General features: G+C 31.4%; 2 protein-coding genes across 3 annotated transcripts in view; one reads left to right on the forward strand and one right to left on the reverse strand.

The window, feature by feature from the left end:
• LOC109608031 (farnesyl pyrophosphate synthase) overlaps nucleotides 1-16,023 on the forward strand; it is a 38,615-nt gene extending 22,592 nt beyond the window's left edge. The window contains exons 1-4 of one of the 2 annotated variants that reach the window (XM_020024479.2): nucleotides 2,732-3,078; nucleotides 8,937-9,246; nucleotides 14,851-15,294; nucleotides 15,364-16,023. In XM_020024479.2, the coding sequence (XP_019880038.1) occupies nucleotides 2,882-3,078; nucleotides 8,937-9,246; nucleotides 14,851-15,294; nucleotides 15,364-15,699 (1,287 nt within the window). In that variant the 5' untranslated portion in view covers nucleotides 2,732-2,881 and the 3' untranslated portion in view covers nucleotides 15,700-16,023. Of the gene's footprint in view, nucleotides 1-2,731; nucleotides 3,079-8,936; nucleotides 9,247-14,850; nucleotides 15,295-15,363 lie in introns of those variants that run through there. The other variant, XM_049962735.1, reaches the window with a different exon arrangement.
• Nucleotides 12,588-14,492, reverse strand: LOC109608042 (arrestin homolog). Its single transcript, XM_020024486.2, has 3 exons — nucleotides 13,949-14,492; nucleotides 13,552-13,805; nucleotides 12,588-13,484 (listed from the first exon to the last, which is right to left on the reverse strand). The coding sequence occupies exons 1-3, from the start codon at nucleotides 14,418-14,420 to the stop codon at nucleotides 13,002-13,004; spliced, it is 1,209 nt and encodes a 402-aa protein (XP_019880045.1). The 5' UTR covers nucleotides 14,421-14,492; the 3' UTR covers nucleotides 12,588-13,001.
• Nucleotides 16,024-18,035: the final 2,012 nt, after the last annotated feature.

The raw sequence follows: 18,035 nt of genomic DNA on the forward strand, positions 1-18,035 counted from the left end.
TATCTTTCTTATATAATGAGTATTTTTTCCAAATCTTTGTTGTAATTATTTCTTTTTTGTTTCAAAGCACAACTTATTACAACATTTACAATATCTAATCAATAGTCTCCCACCCATCCATTGACGTCAATAACGAAAGGTACTATCTATTAGAAAAAACACACGTTCATAGTTTGCATTGTGTCTAGGAATAGAAAATATTCAATACAAGCGAGCAAAATTCTGAGATTTTTGTGTGTGGTTGTTAGTAATAATGTCACTTTTTATTATATCTTTAATATGGCCAAATATCTTCTCTGATTATAGGAGAAATTTCGTTCTTTGGTTAATTGATGATTCCATACATATCGAATGTACATTCGTACACTCATTTCATGTAATAAAACATCCACATCTGTAGAAATGTTTTAGCAATTAAATTATTTATGAATGTATAATAATACAAAAGATTGAACAATTTTATAAAAATATACTTATATTTAAAGTGGGAAATAAAAATTGGATATATAGGGTGATTCAAGTAATTTATTTTGAACCAAATTTAATATCCGGTTTCGCCGGAAGCAACATTAACTTTGATATTTTTAGATTTTTAAATTTATACCATGTTCTATACAATAAGTACTTAAGATATTCTATACAAAAGAGATATTTCAAATGCTTTAATAAGTTTAGATAATAAGAAACTGCTAATTACAGCAAAAAGTTGGAAAAGTACTTATTGTAAAGAACATAATATAATCATTTCATTTGCAATTACAAGTAGAATTATAAATCTAAAAATATCAAAGTTAATGCCATTTCTGGCGAAACTGAAAATTAAATTTGGTTCAAAATAAATTAAAAATGTAGTTCAAGTTAAGTTATAATTGCTATAAATATTTCAAATCAATATCTTTTCCAGTTCTTCATGAACTAATAAATAAGTTAGCTGAGTCACCCTGTATATTCAATTTTTATTTTCCGCTATAGATGTAAGTATATTTTTATAAATTTGTTCAATCGTTTGTATTACATTAATAAATAATTTAATTGCTAAACATTTCTAGATATGTGGATATTTTATTAAATGAATGGAATGTATGGAATCAATTAAACAAATTACAAAATCTCTCCTACAATCAGTGAACCAATTTGGTCATATTAAAGATATAATAAAAAGTGACATTATTACTAACAACCACACAAAAAAATCTCAGAATTTTGTTCGCTTGTATTGAATATTTTCTATTCCTAGACACAATGCAAACTATGAACGTGTGTTTCTTCTAATAGATAGTACCTTTCGTCATTGACGTCAATGGATGGGTGGGAGACTATTGATTAGATATTGTAAATGTTGTAATACGTTGTGCTTTGAAACAAAAAAGAAATAATTACAACAAGGATTTGGAAAAAGTACTCATTATATAAGAAAGATAAATAATCATCATTTTCTTAATGATACAGATATACTTTCAAATTTTATTTCCCACTACTTATATATTAGATTTGTTAAATTATTTGTGTTATCATTTTATAATTATTTCTACATTCTATTAGTGTAAGGAGCGAAATATAGGATGAATAATCTAATAATTATTGTCGCTTTACTTGGTTGGATTCAAGGGAAATATAGACACATTAAATAAAATAAAAGTGTTTCCTTTAGTAGATAGTACCATTCGTCATTGTCGTCAATGGATATATGAGAGACTCTATTGATTAGATATTTGAAATGCTGTAATAAGTTGTGTTTTGAAACAAAAATGAAATGGAAAATAATAAGAAATTGCTAATTACAGCATTCCAAATATCTAATCAATAGAGTCTCTCATCTATCCATTGACGTCAATGACGAATGGTACTATCTACCAGAGGAAACACACGTTCATAGTTTGCATTGTGTCTAGGAATAGAAAAAAGATTATTTTTGCCCTAAATATTTAACCTTTCTAAATATACTCATCCAAATATGTTCACAGATTATGAAAGAAATTTCATTATTTGATTTGAAACATGTCAACCGTACCGTTGATATCGAATTTTGGTAATTAAATTGACATTTGAGAATCTATTATCAATTATTTGCGATTTTCGAAGGTATTAAATACGTAAACCCAATGAATATTCTATGTAGTTTAAGTTTAAAAGTCGTCCTATTAAAAAGCTGGTTAAAAAAACCAAATAATTCCACTCAGTAATGTATTTAAAATAGAACGTGTGGTTTGTGTAGTGACTGAATTTATTAATAACTTGTTCCACAGAAAAATTTTTATCAGTTTAAATAGTTAATTACATTTTGAATAGGTAAATATTGATGTTAAATTGGGTGAAACCTTTATCACAAAAGTGTTTTTTTTAGAAATAATGGTCCGAATTTAAAAGTGTTCGATAGCAAGGAAGGAAACGAAATGATAATCCGTAACCTTGCGTAGTTTTTTAAACACAATTGTCAAGTTTGCGAATAAAAAGTATAAAAACAAAAATGAAAGTAGAGCAAACGCATTACGTGCGACATTAAGGTGTCACGGTGGCATCGGCAGATGAACGGTGTCAACGTATCGTATCACCGAAAGAGTGACGATGAGAGATACGTAAAAGTGTAAAAGTCGGGCGAACGCATATTATTAGGTCCAAAATCAATGGTGTGTGCAGTGATAAGAGGCACGTAGCCGGTTGGATAGACGCACTCGTCGACCACGTGGGAATCTGCACGCCAGACAAAGACGTCCCGTCCCGTTGTTTTCTTCTCGTCTCTCTCGGCCGTTTTATATGCCCTCTCCGGCGACGTCTTTCATAACAGTCGTCATCCGACGGGCGTAGAGCGTGCATCGACACAACCGGCCGACCGTTCGCAGCCATTCACAGCCATTCACAGCCATTCACAAATCAATTAACAATGTTTTCGTCCAAGTTAGTGCGCCGCACCAGCAGGGAGCTAGTGCGCGAGCTGAGACGGCACATCAGCAAAACGTCGAGCGTGCCCAACAGCGAGGCCATATCGCGTCAGCAGGAGAACAAGCTGAACACGAACGACAACCAACAGTCTTCGGCGACCAATAAATGGTTGACGCTGAACAGGCACAACAATATCAGGTACGTTCCGCGACTCCGACCGCAACGGCAAGTGCAACGATGTGCCGGCGAAGAGGTCAACGACTGCATCTTCGATCGGCGGTGGCTACGTGACCGACGGCTCGTACGTCTCGTACGTCTCGTACGTCTCGTTCCATCGTTTTTCATCCCCGCGCGTTCGAACCACCCCGTTACGTTCCGGCCCGACCCGGCCCGGCCCGGCCCGGCCTGACCTACTGGCGCGTTCATTCACCACCGGTGATCGGGTCTCGGGTTTGTTGGTAAACAAACGTCGCATCACACGTTTCACGTTTTCGACTCTTGTCTTCTGGCCGGGGCGTTCTAATTTTTACTAATGCCTTGCCGTCTAGGTACTAATCACTTAAAGTAGTACACGGTTTTTACCTTCAAATGAACTATGTCAATTTTCACTTTCTTTTTTGCCTTCTTTCTTGTACTATATTGTGTATTGGCCATTTTCGAAAGATCGATAAAGTATTTGATATCGTAATTAAAAGGAAAGTGCCTTTTGATTCAGTCTTCTCTCTTCTATATATTTTTCTATATCCAATTTATCCTTCTTTATATGTAATATATAATATAATTAATCTAATTAGTCTTAAAATTGGATTATTCCAATTTATTAAGTAGCAAAATGATGACTTAATCTGATTGGCCTTAAATTAGGAATATAGTAAAATATTTTATTATAATAAAATAAATTCTTGGAAATTTTACTTACTGTATATACAGTATTGGCTAAAAGTAGAGCAACTTTTTATTAAATGTCACTAATCTCTATAAAATCCACAATAATTTTTAATTTTACAGTATATACCAAAGTAAACTGAGTTAATATAATGCCTCGTGAAAAGAAATTGTTTTCCGAATTAGAATCACAGATTGTATCATTCTTTCAATCTGATGAGAAAAAAATCAATATCCCTCAATTGTAACGCGTGATTTACAACAATTTTCAAGATTTGGTGATGTGGAAGGAACAAATAAAACTGGACGACCAAGAAAAACCAATAGGTTTCAAGATAAACAAATTTTATCCTACTCCAAAAAAGATATTGTCCTGAGGTCCAGCAAAATGAAAGGTCTACTTGAGATACAACTTGGATTTAATGTTTCTTCAAGAACTGTAAGAGATAGGTTACTACAAGGGGGTCTTCATGCAAGAAGGACTAAAAAAACACTGCTATCAGAGAAGAACAGACGAGCCAGAGTTGAGTTTACCAGGTACCTTTTACACTGGACTTTAAATGATTGGAAACGATCTGGAAAGATGGAATCAAGTTTAATCTGGTCAGTATTGATGGGATTTTATATGTGAGGGGACCTATTCATGAAAAGTTAAACCTAAAGTTTACCATAGTCACTGTAAAACACGGCGACAGGTCGGTAATAGTATGGGGCTGCTTTTTAGAATTTGGAATGGGTCCTCTCCTTTAAATAGAGGGTATCATGAATCGTTTTATATATAAAGAAATATTGAGGAACAATATTGAGCTGTATTCAGATAAAAATATGTCACTAAAACTTTATTTTCAACAAGATAATGATATTTGAAGCAGTGGCTTTTAAGGGAAAAAAATAATATTGTGAAATGGCCATCTCAATTTCCCGATCTAAACTTGATTGAAAACTTATGGGAGATGGTGAACAACAAAAAAAGACACAAGGAGTATAGTGATCAGCAAAAGGACAAAAATTATTTGAATTTTAAAAAAGTTGCTCTGCTTTCTGCCAATACTGTATATTAATGAGTCTAATTAGTCTTAAAATTGGAATGAAGTAAAAATATTTATTACAGTAAGCTAACTTCTTTCTAAATCTACTCAATAATACTGACGAAGTCAATATTAGAAACATCGATAAAATTATTCCCCTTTATTAATTAGCAAAATTATGACAATTATTCTAATTCGTTTTAAATTAGAAATGTACTAAAATATTTTATTACAACAAAATAAATTTTTGGAAATTTCACTTATTGTATATAGATCTAGACAAACTCAATATTGAATGTCTGAATATTCTGAACGTTACCCATTCCAATATGTTTGTCCAAAATGTTTCTAAAGTTGTGTCGAAGTTTTGAAATAATTCAATAAGAATGTTTTACTGAATATTGCATTACTAAATTTACTAACTCATGCTGTTGAAATACTTTTTCTATCTGAAGGACGTGAAAGAAGCTTCCATTTTTTTGCCTTCCAACATCAATAAAATAAGAGAAAAATGCTAATAAATATCTCTTTTTGATTGAATATATTTCAAACTGTTTGGTGTGTATTTCTTAATTGCAATCAAAAAGAGATATGTTTTATACAGATTAATTTAATTTGTTTTGAAGTATAATTTCATATAATAATAATTTATTGTCTTCTTTATCTTATTATGAATGTTTTTAGTTCGATAATAAGTGAACTTATTAGAAGTTCTTTCTATAGACCAGTAAATACTGACTTTTTGTCTTCTTTCTCTTATTATGAATATTTTTAGTTCGATAAAATAAAGAAAATTCCTAAAAAATGTTCATTATTGAAACTATGGGAAGAATCAACGAAATCTCTATATTTTATACAAATTAATCTAATTTATTTATCTTGTGATAAATATTTTTATTACAATAAAGACAACTGAACTTATTAGAAATCCTTTCTATAGACCAGTAAATACTGACTTTTTGTCTTCTTTCTCTTATTACGAATATTTTTAGTTCGATAAAATAAAGAAAATTGCTGAAAAATCGTCATGATTGAAACTATGGGAAGAGTCAAGGAAATCTATATATTTTATATAAATTAAACTAATTTATCTTGTTGTAAATATTTTTATTACAATAAAAATAACTGAACCTATTAGAAATTCTTTCTGTAGACCAGTAAATACTGATACATTATTTTAATTGAAATATTTTCCTCCTGAATTTTATTAAAGTTGTGTTGAAGTTTTATAATAATTCCATAAGAAAGTTTTGCTGAATTTCATATTAGAAAAGTTTGAACAACATTTTTTATCTGAAAGACGGAGAAGCTTCCATTTTTTGCTTTCTTTATCCTATTATGAACGTATTTAGAAAGTTCAGTAAAGTAAAAGAAAATTATTGAAAATCTCTCTTCGTTATTAAAAATTATGTATATCTAAATTATTATTTGCCGTTAATGAAACACCATGTGTGTTTTAGCCTAATTAAATCGAATATTGAATTGAATATCCTTTCGATTGGGATTACAAAACATGAATATTAACCAAAAATTCAATGTAATAGTAAACTACTAGGAGTAAATATGGAAAACGAAAATTATTTTCATATTTTTGGAAAATTTCTGTTAATATTAGTTTTATTTATATCAATTGAAAGGTTTTTATTTATATCAATTGAAAGGTTTTTTATTTATATCAATTGAAAGGTTTTTTAATATTCAATTTAATTATGCTAAAACATACATTGTGTTTCTTTAAAAAAAAACAAAGTTGTTGATAATTTAAGACGCACAATATTAAACGTAAATAATTGGTTAACGTGTATGCCAAAAATGAACTTTTCACCATCAAAATTGGGGGCTTCAAAATATTTTAACTAGTTAGACCACGACTCAATTAATAACTCAAAAACTATAGAGTCTATTTATAGGACATGGTATGGTCATTTTATTTGCAATTACATATGGAATTTAAAAATGTAAATATATATCAGGTGTTATCATTGAAAATAACAAAATAAATTAAAAAAGTAATTCAAGTCAACTATAAAAATTTCAAATTATCACTTTGTGTAATGTAATAAAACTTTTCAGTTGTGTATAGAATTTAAAAATAATCTTTTGTTATGTTTAAACAATATTGATAGCATCAAAAAATATATTATTTATAACTTTTGTAAGATCAAAACACTAACAAAAACTACGCCTTGTTTATTTAAAATTATTGCAAAAACAAGCCGGAAACTACGTGTTTACCATATATCGCAGTTGGAAAATATATTTAAATGCCTACTTCTTAACACAATAAATAATTAATTTATTATAGACAATAATAAAAATATGTTTACTGATACTTAAAAATTTTATACATAATTCGTTATCAATTTAATTATCAGTTCATTAAAATAAATATAAAACATCAGTAAAATCAATGAACAAATATGTTGCGTAAGAAAATACTTAGATGTGTCTAATAATAACTATTTCTTAAAATCTGGATAACTTCAACCTTGATTTTATTTTGTTGTTGGACGATTTAAAATAATAAACCAGAAGAAATCCAACAAGATTTTTGTAGTTTTGGGACTTATGAGATGAAAAAAAGTAAATGGGTCATCGGTCCTATAAAAATTCCTGTTTACAAGTTAAAAATATCCTTTAATTATCCATCATATGTAATTGTAAATATTTCCCACAAGATTGGTGTGATTAAATAGTTGAGTAAATTCTATAATCAATTTTTTATGTCATTTTGGTGGTGTGTTGCGGATATAAAAAAATTAACACCCGTTTGAGTACACCTGACCTTTAAAATTAATCAAATTCAACAATATAACTGGCTTTAAATTATTAAAATTTGATGTGGTCTTGCTAATTTCAAATTTACATATTTTCTTTTTTGTACACTTTAAATATTAGAAACGTGACAACGATTATAGAAACAGAAAATTTCTATCGAATTAACATTTTAAGAGCATTAAACGTTGCTACAGATGCAATAACAATAAACATGCTATACACAATAAATCACGTGATAGAGACATAAATTGTTTACTTTTCCGATTTAAGATCAACAAATTTATAGTGCAAAAAAATGTCAACCAAATGCCACACACATAATTGTCAAGGACATATTGTTTATTCCGCAGTGATTATGCATTCGATACATTGTTTAAAAATACCAAATTATATCATTGATTCACTCTTAATTAGTTTATACACACCTAACTCAGCCAGTCGTTATTTTATTTCAAATCGTTGACGCATTATCTGACTAATAAATAACCAAATAATCGATTTTTCTAATAATTACATTGTAAATATTTGATGTTGTATTATTTTATATTGCTGCACGATTGTTGTTGGGTTTATTCTCTATTTATTTTAGGTAAATAGTCTAAAAATAGTCTTATCTTAGTAACTAAATATTTATTTCAAGTAACACACTTATCCTGAAGTAGTCATTTACTTTGAGGTATCAACTGAAACGTAATAAATCCATTTCATACTTCAAATAACCATCAAGGCTGCGAAATAAGACCTGATAATATTTATAGTAATCTAGTTGATAAATATGTTTATCAGCCACTAATTTTTAATTATAATAATAAGTTTATGACTTCCTCGTACGATTTGACTTGTATGGCCACGATGGCGAAACTAATTGACACTTGTTAAACATTTTATGCACATACAACATCCATTTCAAGTTATTATTTTATTGGCACGCACAATACGTGTCAGTGTTAGGCGTGGAAAATCAGTAAATTGGCATTTTACATTATTAGCACCGCACCGAATAAATAACGGTACAAAAGTGTCAGTATAATAATAAAGTGATTAATAATTTACAATGGCACAATAATAACATGTTTTACGCCAATAGATTTGAACAGGGACATTGAACTTCCGCTTAAAAATTGTCACAATGCCCCTTAGATTGGAGCCACAAATGCCACAAATTTCCTATTATAAAATAATATTCGTTCACCATTATCGACGTAATTTAAGTTGGATGAGTTTAATTTGTATGACGGCAACGTTTAATCAACCAAAATGCAAAATTATTTTAATGGGCAACATTTATCAGTCAATGCAAATCAGCTCGTCGACAAAACAGTACAATTTAAGCCATCGATTTAAGGTAACCTCATTCGATTCCAGGGCCCTGTCCACCATCCAAACGAAAACCAAACCGAAGGCGATTGCGACAGCGATGGTGTCGAAGGAGGAAGCCCGCGACTTCATGGCGATGTTCCCAGACATCGTACGCGACCTCACGGACGCCGGCAGGCACACCGACATTCCGGAAGTCACGAAACGCTTCGCCAAAGTGCTGCAGTACAACGTGCCCAATGGCAAAAAGAACCGCGGACTGTCCGTGGTGGCCGCCTACAAAATTTTGGAGCAGAACGAAAATCTCACGCCGGAGAACGTTCGGCTGGCCAATCTTCTGGGATGGTGTGTCGAAATGGTGAGTGTGTTGGATAATGGACGCTTGTTTTCAATTGCAGAAACGTAATTTCTTGATAATGCGGTGACGTTGATAAGTTTATGTGTTTTTCTGGAACATATGTAACTATAGTTTTGTAGTTTTGTTACAAAATCTTTACCAAACAATAAACAATCGAACTTAAAATGGAAAACAAGGTTGAGCATTTAAATTTAGCATGGTGGATTTTTAGATAAAAGTAATGTTTGCAAATGTAAGTCATTTAAAGGTCGCCATAACCACCTACATTTATTAAATCTTATCAAGTTTTATGTTTTTATTAAATGACAAAAATGATTAATAATATTAATAATAATAATAATTCAGTTCAGTTCGAGCATATAAATTCTCACTCAATAAACTGAATTTGCACAAAAATATGATTTCTAATTTGACCCTTAAATATTGAATTTGAACATAAAAATCTGCCAATGCCAATAACATAACATACTTTTCTAAACAAATATGATGATGTAATCTGGTTTTTAATTTTATAAATAAGTTCAAATACCTAAAGAATACTTCTTTACAATTAAATAAAACTGAAGCACAATTATGAAGATTTCCCTAAATTAAAATTAAATGAAATAAAGACCTCAATAAAAATAGACCAGAGAGAACACTTTGTTTCTCTTTTAAAAATGTTGTGAAATACGTTTTAAGAGCTCAGAATTGTATATTTTCTTTTTAAAATTAAAATTTCCAGTTTCTTAACATAAAGTCATAAATTTTGTATAAAGATTGAAGATATTTTGTACATAAATAAAAGAACTGAATAAAAATTGACCAATTAGTACATTGTTTCTCTTTTATAAATGTTGTGAAACTCCTTTTAAGAGCTCATAATTATACATTTTCATTTTAAAATTAATATTTCCAGTTTCTTAATACAAAATCATTAATTTTATATAAAGATTCAAGGTATTTTATACATAAATAAAAGAACTTAATAAAAATTGACCAGTTAACACATTGTTTCTCTTTTAAAAATGTTGTGAAACACCTTTTAAGAGCTCAGAATTGTATATTTCCATTTTAAAATTAAAATTTCCAGTTTCTTAATATAAAATCTTCAATTTTATATAAAGATTGAAGATATTTTGAACATAAATAAAATAATTGAATAAAAATTAGCCAGTTAACACATTGTTTCTCTTTTAAAAATGTTGTGAAACACCTTTTAAGAGCTCAAAATTGTATATTTTTGTACTAAAATTAAAATTTCCAGGTTCTTAATACAAAATATTCAATTTTATATAAAGATTGAAGACATTTTTATATAAAAAAAAGAATTCAATAAAAGTTATAAAACACAGTGTTTCTTTTTTAAAAATATTGTGAAACACCTTTTAAGAGCTCAAAATTTCGTTTATTAATTTAGATGAAACAAACTTTTATTATTTTTATTAGGTAATAGCTTTTTAAGCTTCTTCCAAAATTCATCAATTCAATTCATTTTTTGTTTCTTAAGGTATTTTTAAAATATATTTATTTATTTGTACTTATTATATATGTAACAACGTTTCTTAGTTGTTTATATAACTCCCAATGTTCTTTCTTAGTAAAAATAGCTTTTTATATTTAATATCTCTTTATTTAATACTTTCTAAAACTTCTATAACCACACAACTTATTTAACAGGAATATCATTCATGGTATTCATCATTTGCATAATCTATTATCTTAATTATTTTCCGCTAATCAGTTCAAATATTTAATATTGAATGAGTAACTTAAATATTGAAAACTTTCTATTATGTGCCATAAAAATTCTTGTCTAAGTGATAATTCGAACAATATGAAATGCAATTTATTATCAAACTTATTAGTAATATAGTAATTAACTTAAAGAATTTCAAACAGCCAATCTTGGGCATTTTGTAATATTTTTAGTAAACATCGCAACACGTGATGATCAGCTATGTAAAGCCGTGTCAAAGATTAAACAATTATTTAAATAACAGATGTACCTATTTATAGACTGTTAATTTCTATTCAGTTCATGCTTTGCAAACGACGAATTTAAATAACAATAACTCGAAAATATCGTATTTTTATCAAACGCGATAACTTTTTGGTCAATTACAATATTTCAGATAGTAGATAAGAGTGTCAACAAAGTCACGTTTCTTCACGTTTCTTCTTTGTATCTTTGTTTAGAAATGATAAATGTGTCACGTAATATTAAAGGATTGCAAAACAATATTGTTCAGTTGCATAAATCGTTATTTTGGATAAAATTACCACATATGCTTGTTCATAATAAATGTAAACATTTCTGGTTTGTATGTTTATATGTTTTTAAAGTTTAAATCTGAGAATATTAAAAATAGGTCGGCTAAAAAATCATTAATCCATTAATCACACATGAAACACAAATTGATAAATTATTAATTATGATCACAACAACCACATTTGCGCATATCAACAACAGAAACAATATTAATAGGTCAGTAATCAGAATTATAAATAGTCGGTTAAGCACAAGATAAACTGTTCCGGTGTTTTCACGTGCCCAATTTCAGCCGGTCGTGAAGACCGTCACGTAGCTTGGCATTTTCTTTCAGTACACACACTACACGAAGTCATTTCGAAATATATGTCGGATTGAACAAACAAACTGTATCAGTAACAAAAAAGACGTCCTAAATTAACTATAATTAGAGATAATTGTTGTTACTTCATATTAAAACTGCACTTATCGCTGTGAAATCATTGTTTTCTTTACACGTGCATAAAAATGACATAACAATGATTTTACCTGTATTAATAATGTTATATAATTAGAATTTTTACTATTTTAATGAAGGTGACATAGAGACGTAATCAATTTGTTTTTACCTATGATTAGGTTTAATGTGTAACTTAAACTTAACTTGGCATAATTATAATATAAAAAACCTAAATTTATAGTATAGTCATTTATTTTTCTACATCCATGAATAATATTAACTACAATAAACACATTTTTGAAATAACAATTAGGTTCTAATATAACTATTCAACACAATTTTATTTATCACTCATATTCATGCATGTCAATAACATAACTTCTTTTCTAGACAAATATGACAGTGTAATCTGGTTTATATTTTTATAAATAAGTTCAAATACTTGAAGAATAATTCTTTGTTTAATATTCATAAAATTTAACACTTCCAACATATCTTTTATTGGACTATATTTACAATTTTCCTTTACTATTTTAATGAAGGTGACATAGAGACGTAATCAATTTGTTTTTACCTTTGTCAAAGTAATTTACTGATTTGGTTTAATGTGTTTTCAACAACTTGGCATAATTATAATGGAAAAGACCAATATTTATAGTATAGTCATTTATTTTTTCTACATGCATGAATAATATTAACTACAATAAACACATTTTTGAAATAACAATTAGGTTCTAATATAACTATGCAACACAATTATATTTATAACCCATACAATTTAATAAGAGTGTTTCAAACAAATATTCTACATTAGCGTTTCATTCCAAAGGTTTTTAGGGATTGGGGATGCGAAAATTATTTGCTCTTCTAACTTCGTCTAATTTTTGAAAGGAGTTTCACTTCTGGAAGAATAACCACGTACATATTTTGTTTGCTTAATTTTCATTTTTTTGTGTTTTTTTTAAAGTTTTCCCATTTTTTTTTAAATATTTTCAATAAAATTTTGTGAATTGCGTCGTGTCCCCTCTCGAAGTTGATTGTTGTACAACAAAAAACGCGTCCCGTCTATTCGATGCCGTCCCGGCTGAGCCTGAACCTGGCGAAGTCCTCAAAAATGATGTTGTCGTCGTCGTCGTTGGCGAAGCTGCCTTGATAGCGGGCCCTGTCGACCGATTTCAACTTCTTCAACGCCTGGGCCCGTTCCTTCTCCGCCCCGGGGGCGAGATGCAGCAACTTGAAGGGCACGTCCGTGACCAGCTCTCCACCCAGGGTGCCGCAGTTCAATTTGACGCGTAGCGAGTAGGAGATCACGATACCGATGGCGTCGATGGGGCATTTTCCCTCCGGTACGAGGGTGGAGCTGGCCAGGTTGACGTCTTCGTCGCGCAGGTGTCCGTCGAGGGCGACGCCGCGTCTGTCCTTGTTGCTGGACGCCAGGGGTACCAGGTAGATGACCTTGGTGAAGCTGGCACCTGGGGTTATTGGGCAACCCTCCCTTGTCTCCAAACTGGCCACGTACTTGGAGAATTGGGTGTTCACCATAGTCACCTATGAGTAAATTAATTAATTAATTAAGTCATTGTCACGCAGGAAATCATTGTGGGGTGTGTCATACCTCACAATGTTGGACGACGTAACATTTGATGTTACGGACTGTCTTACGGGAGTTGTTGCTGATCATTATGTTGGCGCCGATTTTCTCGCCGTGGTAGTAGATTTCTTTGTCCAGGGTCACTTCCAAGTTAATCTTGCCGCTGGAGAAGGTGAATCCTTTGGACACGAGGGAGCTGGGTAGGCGGTTTCCGACGCTGGTCGATGGGGCGAATTGCTGCTTCTTAATGGCAAGGGAAACCGTGCTCCTCTTATGTCCTGTTGTAAATTACAAGTTACTATTTCTCCAATTGACAAGGAATATAAAAATACATTATAAAAACTAACATTCCTCGACTTATTCCTGTTCCTCAGTGGATATTTATTACAGGAATTCGACAGGATTAAATAAAACAACCTACCTTTGTCTTCCTCGTTGGATCCGACATAGCATTTGACTTGGTACTCCACACCAAGAGGCTTTCCTTGGTCGTCTTCGCCGGGTTGCAGTGTGACTGAGCAGGGGGCCATATCGGGGAAGGTGAAAGTGAACGGATAAGCATTCGGTCCCATTTTCTTGATGAGCTTCTCCTGGATCGCGGTCAGCGGCTGGCTGTCCTTGTCCTTCTTCTTGGGCACTATTTGGTCGCTGGCGATGACCATTTCCTTACTGAATTTGACCCCCATGACCTCGTCCTCCTCGCGGCCATACCGGTAGGTGGTGACCAGCTGGCCGTACACTCTCCTGCCCTGCAGATAGTCATTTTCGACGACGACGACTCCATCGATGGGATCGGTGTGGTCTAGATGGTCGATGAAATCTCTTTTGCCGAGGTAGACGGTGACTTTACCATTAGGTGTTGTTTTTTTAAATACTTTTACGGCAACAACCATTTGATTGGAAGGTCGCGGTTTTGTTTCGAAAACTTGGATAAAGTTGGGAACGGTCTGTTGGTAGATTGGTACTTCCACCAGAAGTGGACGTTTAGCATTCGGCCCTTGTATTTAATATTTCCCGTAAGGCTTCAAACGCGTCATTAATTGAGTTAACTTTATTGGATTTTAATAATAAGATTTCTTACCCAGTGGACTCCTAAATGCGCCAAGATTATGTATTGTTTTGCACAAATTAATTCACTTACTTCGTACGTGAAACACTTAATTTGATTTGCGTTACATACTGCGAAAAATGCAAATGAATCCAAGCATATGTTCTTACACTATGTTTGTATCAATTAAGGTCATTCTGTTCTTAATTGTCGAATATATGGCATTAAAGTAGTAATTGACATTTAACTGATTTAATCGCAATAATTTGTTACAGTTGCAAGCATTCCTGCTGGTGATGGACGACGTGATGGACCAATCAGAGACCCGCCGTGGCGTTCCATGCTGGTACAAAAAAGACAACGTCGGTTTAAGCGCCATAAACGACGCGTGTCTTTTAGAAAACGGCATTTATTCCATTTTACGTAAATACTTTTCATCCCATCCATCGTACATACCAGTAATCGAACTATTCCATGACATCACACTGAAAACTTCGATGGGACAATGTCTGGATTCGATGTCGCACAAGGACGGCAAACCGAATCTGGAAATGTTTACAATGAATAGATACAACTCAATTGTTAAATACAAGACTGCCTATTACACCTTCCAACTGCCAATAGCCTTGGCGATGCACCTCGCCAATCTGAACGACCCCGAAATGCACCGACAAGCCAAAACAATCCTGCTAGAAATGGGTCAATTCTTCCAAATTCAAGTAAGTACACCATAACTGACTCCATACAACAAGTTCATGCTATGTTTGCTAAACATTATTTTGTTGCAGGACGACTTCTTGGATTGCTTCGGCGACCCGAAGCTCACCGGTAAACAGGGTACGGACATTCGCGAGGGCAAATGTACTTGGTTGGCGGTGGTGGCCTTGCAACGTGCAAGCCCTGCCCAAAGGCAGATCATGGAGGAGCACTATGGACAATCAAATCCCGAATCGATTGAAAAAATTCGTTGTCTTTACGAAGAACTGAGCTTACCTAACACCTACGCGGTGTATGAGGAAGAAAGTTTCAACATTATTCGCACCCACATCCAGCAAATTTCGAAGGGGCTTCCCCACAATTTGTTCTTTAAGTTGGTGGAGAAAATTTATAAGCGTGAATGCTAGTTTTTCTTTCAGTATTTTCGGTTATTGAAGATAGTCAATAATTAATTGTAAGGTATAATATTTATAGGTAGGCGTAAGTCTAAAATTTGTTATTTAATCGAATGTGTGATAGATATATTTAATATTGGTGGAATAATATTACTTCGAAATTAAATTTTGACTTTAAATTTGTAATATGTATAACATTGTTTTAGGAGATATAATATATAAGCAATATTTGATATTTTTTTCTAACGAAAAATTTTTTGTTTTTGGTAAATTTTGTTACCTCGTTCTGAGCAATATGGATACAGGTGTCTGTTGAAAAATAAATTTAAAATTCCATTTTGACTTTTATTTTTTCTTATTTCTGACAAATTAATAAAGGAATAATTAAAACACAATATATTTTTTAGGTTTATATATATATTATTGTAAATAAATATTACAACGCAATTAAGGGTTTTCATATATAATAACATAATATTGAACAAAATAGTAACACTAGGTGAATATTAAAAAGTCTCTTAATTAATCGTAAGTATTAAAAATTAAAAGTTCATATCAACTTGAAAAATATCAAAACCAGAAGTTGTATAAGAAATAAACAGCGTAATTTAATAAAACTAACCAAATCTTTAAGGTAGAAATTGAGGATAATATTGTTAACAATGGGTCATATGTTTCCTTCCATTTACATTATCTATTATCTTTCTATACAAAGCACGATCCTCAGGAAATTCTACAATCTTAGTTGTAAAGAATAACCAAGAGAAGCAAATGAAATGTGAAGGGCAAGTTCTCCAATGGTGAAAAACAATAAGAGAATAATTTTTCCTATTGGTTTTCAAAGGGGAATTTGCCCCTCACTGCCATTTACTTCTTTTGGTTATATTCACAACATATTCGAATGTATAAATCGTCCTGAGGGTGGTTACAATGACAGGGCCAATTAGAATAAATGTAAAGACATGATAACTGACTGTTGTACTCTATTTGATGATGTGTTCATTTCCGAGTCAAATTTTAAATTCCATTGTAATATGACAATAATATATCACTGACATCGCTCCCAGGAAATTTCATGATCTTAGTTGTAAAGAATAACCAAAGGGATCAAATGAAAGTGTAGGGCAAGTTCTCCATTTGTGAAAACAATAAGATTCACTTATTGGTTTGCAAAAGAGAATTCCCCTTCACCGTCATTTACTCCATTTGGTTATATTCACAACATATTCGGATGTGTAAAACGTCTTGAGAATGACCACAATAAAAAAAATAATGCAATAACAATGTATATGAAAATATAGTAACTGATATCTGTATTCTATTCTGTTGTGTCTTCATTTCTGAATGTTATTCTAAATCACACTGCAATACGATAATAATTTTACAACTAAACCCATTTATATTAACTCTTTTTTACATAACACCACCCTCAGGAAATTCTACAACCTTAGTTGTAAAGAATAACCAAGAGAAGCAAATGAAATGTGAAGGGTAAGTTCTCCAATGGAGAAAAACAATAGGAGAATAATCTTTCCTATTGGTTTTCAAAGGAGAATTTGCCCCTCACTGCCATTTACTTCTTTTGGTTATATTCACAACATATTCGAATGTATAAATCGTCCTGATGGAAGTTACAATAACAGGGCCAATTAAAATAAATGTAAAGACATGATAACTGAGTGTTGTACTCTATTTGATGGTGTGTTCATTTCCGAATTAAAGTTTAAATCCCATTGTAATATGACAAGAATACTATTACTGAACACATCCACATTTGGTGTTTCTATACATAATATCGTCCACTGGAAATTTTATATTCTTAGTTGTAAAGAATAACCAAAAAGAAACAATAATAGTGTAGGGCCATTTCTCTATTTGACAAAACAATAAGATTCACTCATTGGTTTGCAAAACGGGAATTCCCCTACACTATCATCTACTCCTTTTGGTTATTTTCACAACATATTCGAAAGTATTAAACGTTTTGAGAATGACCACAATAAAAAAAAATAATGCAAAGACAATGTATGTGAAAATATAGTAACTGATAACTGTATTCTGTTCTGTTGTGTCTTCATTTCTGAATGCTATTCTAAATCACACTGCAATACGATAATTTTACAACTAAACACATTTACATTAACTCTTTTTATACATAACACCACCCTTAGGAAATTCTACAACCTTAGTTATAAAAAATAACCAAGAGAAGCAAATGAAATGTGAAGGGTAAGTTCTCCAATAGTGAAAACAATAGGAGAATAATTTTTCCTATTGGTTTTCAAAGGAGAATTTGCCCCCTCACTGTCATTTACTTCTTTTGGTTATATTCACAACATATTCGAATG

The sequence above is a fragment of the Aethina tumida genome, chromosome 1 (assembly GCF_024364675.1).
Source record: "Aethina tumida isolate Nest 87 chromosome 1, icAetTumi1.1, whole genome shotgun sequence".
NCBI classification, from domain to species: domain Eukaryota; kingdom Metazoa; phylum Arthropoda; class Insecta; order Coleoptera; family Nitidulidae; genus Aethina; species Aethina tumida.